Here is a 4,146-nt window from a genome sequence, read left to right as displayed (position 1 = left end):
TCGTACTTGGCGCATTCGTGTTCGTCAGGTCGCGAGGGAGCCTCAGTGACGAGGATGACGGGAGAGGCGGCGGCACGTGGGGACTACTCGTGCATCGGCGAAGTAACGGTTGTCCGGTAACCGCGTCAGAGCCGGTGCTAGCGGTACTCGCCGGCGTTCCGTTACTCGACCGACAGATCCGCTAAAGCGACTCGAGCTCTCTCTTTCTCGCTTGTTGCGCGCTGCTCCTTTCTCTGTCATCGCCGCCGACGCCGACGCCACGCCGCGCCGTCGTCGTTCCTCGTCACCCGGACAAGTACCGGCGCATCGCGAGAGCCGTTCTGTCTCGTCGTGCGATTCGCGTGCTGGTAATGGTCCGGCGTTACGCCAACGCGATTACGCGGTTACGCGAGCGAGATCGTGGACCCGACCGCCCATTCTCGTACGGTATCGATTTTATAATACAAATCGCGAAACGCGAGATGATTTTCTGCTAACAATAAATGCAAATAAAATGAAAGATTAAGGTGATTTCTCTCGTGAGATGTTAGGTACGATTCATCGACATATAGTTCAATAGCGAAAGAGCAATTTTGAGAAATTTGTTTTCTTTTTTCATGAGAGTGCTTATCAAATCGATAAAATAATTTACGTATGCAATTTATCATTAAAAAATAAGATTATTTTTTGTGTGTTCAAAATGACTAACAAATATTAAAACAGGCTTCATATCTATATTCTTAAATAGACGCAATTATTGAGGGAACGAACCATCAATTTTTTTTCAATTTCGAGACTTTTATGAATGTATCAGGCTCAATTTGCACTAAAAATCTCGAAATCAAACAAATTGGTGATTGGTTGCATATTGCATAACTGCGTCTGCAAAATAAATATCTAATTAGTTATAATCTAATTAATCACTTATTTCGCAAAATGTCAAACTGTGTATTATATATTTTTTGCATCATGTGGACCAGCATATTTAATTATCGCTATTTTCAATATAGCGCTCTTTTTTAGCGCTTATTTGCTATCATTATTTCGATAATTCAAATTGCCTAACATCCTCATTTTTTACTATTTATTCAAAAGCGAAACGTTAACATCGAGCTTTAAGAAACTTTCAAACAATTTTCTCTATTCGTTCTCATACCTGTTCCCGTAATTGGCGGGGATGTTAGCTGCGAACTGCTTATATCCGGAGGTTGTTGCGTTTGTTGTTGTTGTTGTTGTTGTTGTTGCGGTTGTTGTTGTTGTTGTGGTTGCTGTGTTTGTTGCTGCTGTGTTTGCTGCTGCTGCTGCGGACTGTTCGCAGCGACGTGTGCAGTGCCCGGACTTGCAGCGCTTTCAGCCATTTTTTCGCGCGAATGTGTTTGCTTTCAGCAAAAATACGAATTATGGCATCTCTACGTATGATAATTGTTGAAGACAGCGTCGTGGTTGTTGCGTCAAGGCCAGCGACAGGATGAAAATGAATGAACTGTTTAAATAGTCAGTCGCTTTCGATATTGCTCGAGAAATACCAAGTGCTTTGAGCTTCTATCCCATTATATATTTCTGTCCATATATAGATACTCGCATATTTATTGCAGATTAGTGTCGATTTATTTACATCTCTTTGCAATTGTTAGATTCATCTCTTTGTAACTTGTTTGAACATTTCAAGGAAGATCCTTTTTATTTAAAGCGCCCGATATTTCGTGCCGCTTCTTAATTTTTCGTTGTCACTCGTGTTTGATTGATATTTATGCTAGCAATGATCTTCTATTTTTTGTGTTCATTTAGATTGTCATCGATGGCTCGTATCGGTGCATCACGCTTTTACAATATGTCGATGCAACGCGCCAATGTCGGAGAGAATTTCGATCTCGATATATACGTCTTCGATCGATTCTTCGGCAAATGCGATCAAACATTTGTTTTGATTTTTCATCTTTGAGATCGAATCAATTGATCAACTTTAAAGGATAGGGATAGAAGGTTAAGAAAGACTGTTTCCGGAAGATTGTTCAGTAACACTGTACACTAGTGAAAATCGTCATTTCCATCCTCATTAATAAAGTGACTTTTTTGTGCATCCAAAGACAGGTGAAATCGAGACTCGGTTCAAGAAGGGAGACGAACGACAACAAACATTACGGAGGAAAGTATGAAACAGGGGTAGTTGGGGCGGCCTCGAATGGCAGCCTGTCGAGTCGATAGGTCAGTGGGTCTCGTTCGGAGAGGGTCGCTTCGATTCAACCACGCGTTTCCTTCACGCGCAGCCTCGAAACAGCGAGGGAGCGTAGCGGTCGAAGTTCTTAGACCCGGCGCGAGTTCGATCTGTACGACCGACTGGAGAGATGAAGAAGTGCAAACACACTATCGCTGAAAAACTTTAACAATAGTTTACCTCGAGAGAACGATTGATTATTCATATATATAACAATTTTATATTCCCACGCAGAAATCGGTTTCTTTAACGATACAACAACTGTAACGATCGATTTTAACGATTGCGGCTCTTATAAAGTCGCGTCAACGAAGCGCGTTATGTAGAATAGCGACTGATTTTTATTGCGAGTTTCGACGAGAGAAATATTTGAAGATGGAGATACGTGAGAGAGAACAGTTTCGTTTTTTCCCCATTCTTTTCTTCAACAAGCTTCTTTACAAGTTGGTATTTATCGCCAGGTTAGTTATGACGACTGTGGCAAATGTGAAACGTTTCAACAAAACTCGTTATTAGAATCGTTTGATTTGTGTCATCACGGGTAGTTCGGGATAGCTCGGTTCCGATTCGGGCGAATGATGAAGCTCTTCAACGAAGGCGCTCGTGATCTCGTGCGATCGGTATCCCTCGAGGATCCATATCCGATCATGATCGGTCAGCGGCTCGTCCTTTACGAGGATCATCGATCGAAGGGCATCGAATCGCCGAAGAATCCGATGAGGGAGCGAGACGGTGCTCGCGACCTTCGACGATTAATTCGGCGGCTACGGTCGATATCTTGTCACCGAGCAGCAGCCTCGCACGCGATAAGATACTTTAGCACTCGCGACAAAACTCGCCACCGCCGCCGTTCCTCTATCCGTGTCGCGATGCTCCTCCCTCGTTGACAACTGCCGTCACGTCAATTTCGTCGATCACTGATATCCTCGATCGATCACCACACTGCCAAGGACGTCCACACCGCGAACCACTTGTCCTCGCATATTCCGTCCGGTATCATCGATGGTATTTTCCCGTCTTCGGATTCTTCAGGGTGTTGATGAAATGCGTTATTCCCGTCGACGATCAACAAATATCATCCCCTGAGACGCTTTCTCCCGTATCCGAGGTCGAGTGTTTAGGTCTTTGTGCGATCATCGACGAGGTTGACGCATTCGGATGTTGTTGAAGATAGCATCGGGAAAGCACGACAGGCTTTCAGGGATGATTCGAGCGCCTCGTGGTTTCACGTCATCGTCCGTCGTGCTCACCGATGATGGAAGCGGAGGTTCGCAGCTCGTCGGGAATCAAGGCACGTTACTTTTTTTCGTTGGAAATCGCGAGCTGATCGCGCGCAGGATGAGTGACTGCGTGACTCCTGGGCTCGTCGTCGAGGAAGGAGCTCGTCGAGTCCTCGTCCTCGTCCCGGGCTCAAACCTTCCTTCCTTCCTGCCTTCCTTTCGTTTCGGCGTTATGCACTTTGCGGGGCACCAGTGGCTCCTGCTTGCATCGACCGTCACCAGATGGCATCCGGGAACTTGACTCGCCCCCGAGCAGCCCCGTTGCGCCCCCGGAACCCTCGCCAACGCCACCCCGCCCGGATTACACTAGCTATAGCGAGGGATTCCCACCTCTGCGCAATATTTATGGCGGAGGAACCAAATTTTTCTTATACCGAACTTCACGTTTCAAGCTACGTATGTAGAACAAGGAGGACAGAGATAAATAAGAGGATAAAATAGCGGTGTATAAAATATATAATCAATGATGAAATGAATTAGAAGATAAGCTATCGTTGCTATTAATTGATTACTATTTTTTATATGTACTTTATCATCTTGTCTACCGCTGTGTTCTTTTTTGCCTACAAGTTCTGTATGAAATAATCGCGCATGCGAATATATTTTTTATCATGCATAATTCATACATCTAATAATTGTTATTACGTATACTTTTACGTTTTGGACATTTCT

At 44.5% G+C, this 4,146-nt stretch overlaps 1 protein-coding gene across 1 annotated transcript; it reads right to left on the bottom strand.

The window, feature by feature from the left end:
• Positions 1 to 383: 383 nt before the first annotated feature.
• LOC146721876 (uncharacterized) lies at positions 384 to 3,685 on the bottom strand. The gene is made up of 2 exons (XM_085485885.1): positions 1,136 to 3,685; positions 384 to 472 (listed from the first exon to the last, which is right to left on the bottom strand). The coding sequence occupies exons 1-2, from the start codon at positions 1,335 to 1,337 to the stop codon at positions 384 to 386; spliced, it is 291 nt and encodes a 96-aa protein (XP_085342011.1). The 5' UTR covers positions 1,338 to 3,685.
• Between the last annotated feature and the right edge of the window lie 461 nt (positions 3,686 to 4,146).

Source organism: Nylanderia fulva, unplaced genomic scaffold, assembly GCF_048542155.1.
Source record: "Nylanderia fulva isolate GAGA-0341 unplaced genomic scaffold, ASM4854215v1 Scaffold4, whole genome shotgun sequence".
Taxonomy (NCBI): domain Eukaryota; kingdom Metazoa; phylum Arthropoda; class Insecta; order Hymenoptera; family Formicidae; genus Nylanderia; species Nylanderia fulva.
The sequence above is the reverse complement of the archived record's forward strand: the minus strand, read 5'-3'. Positions and strand labels throughout refer to the sequence as shown.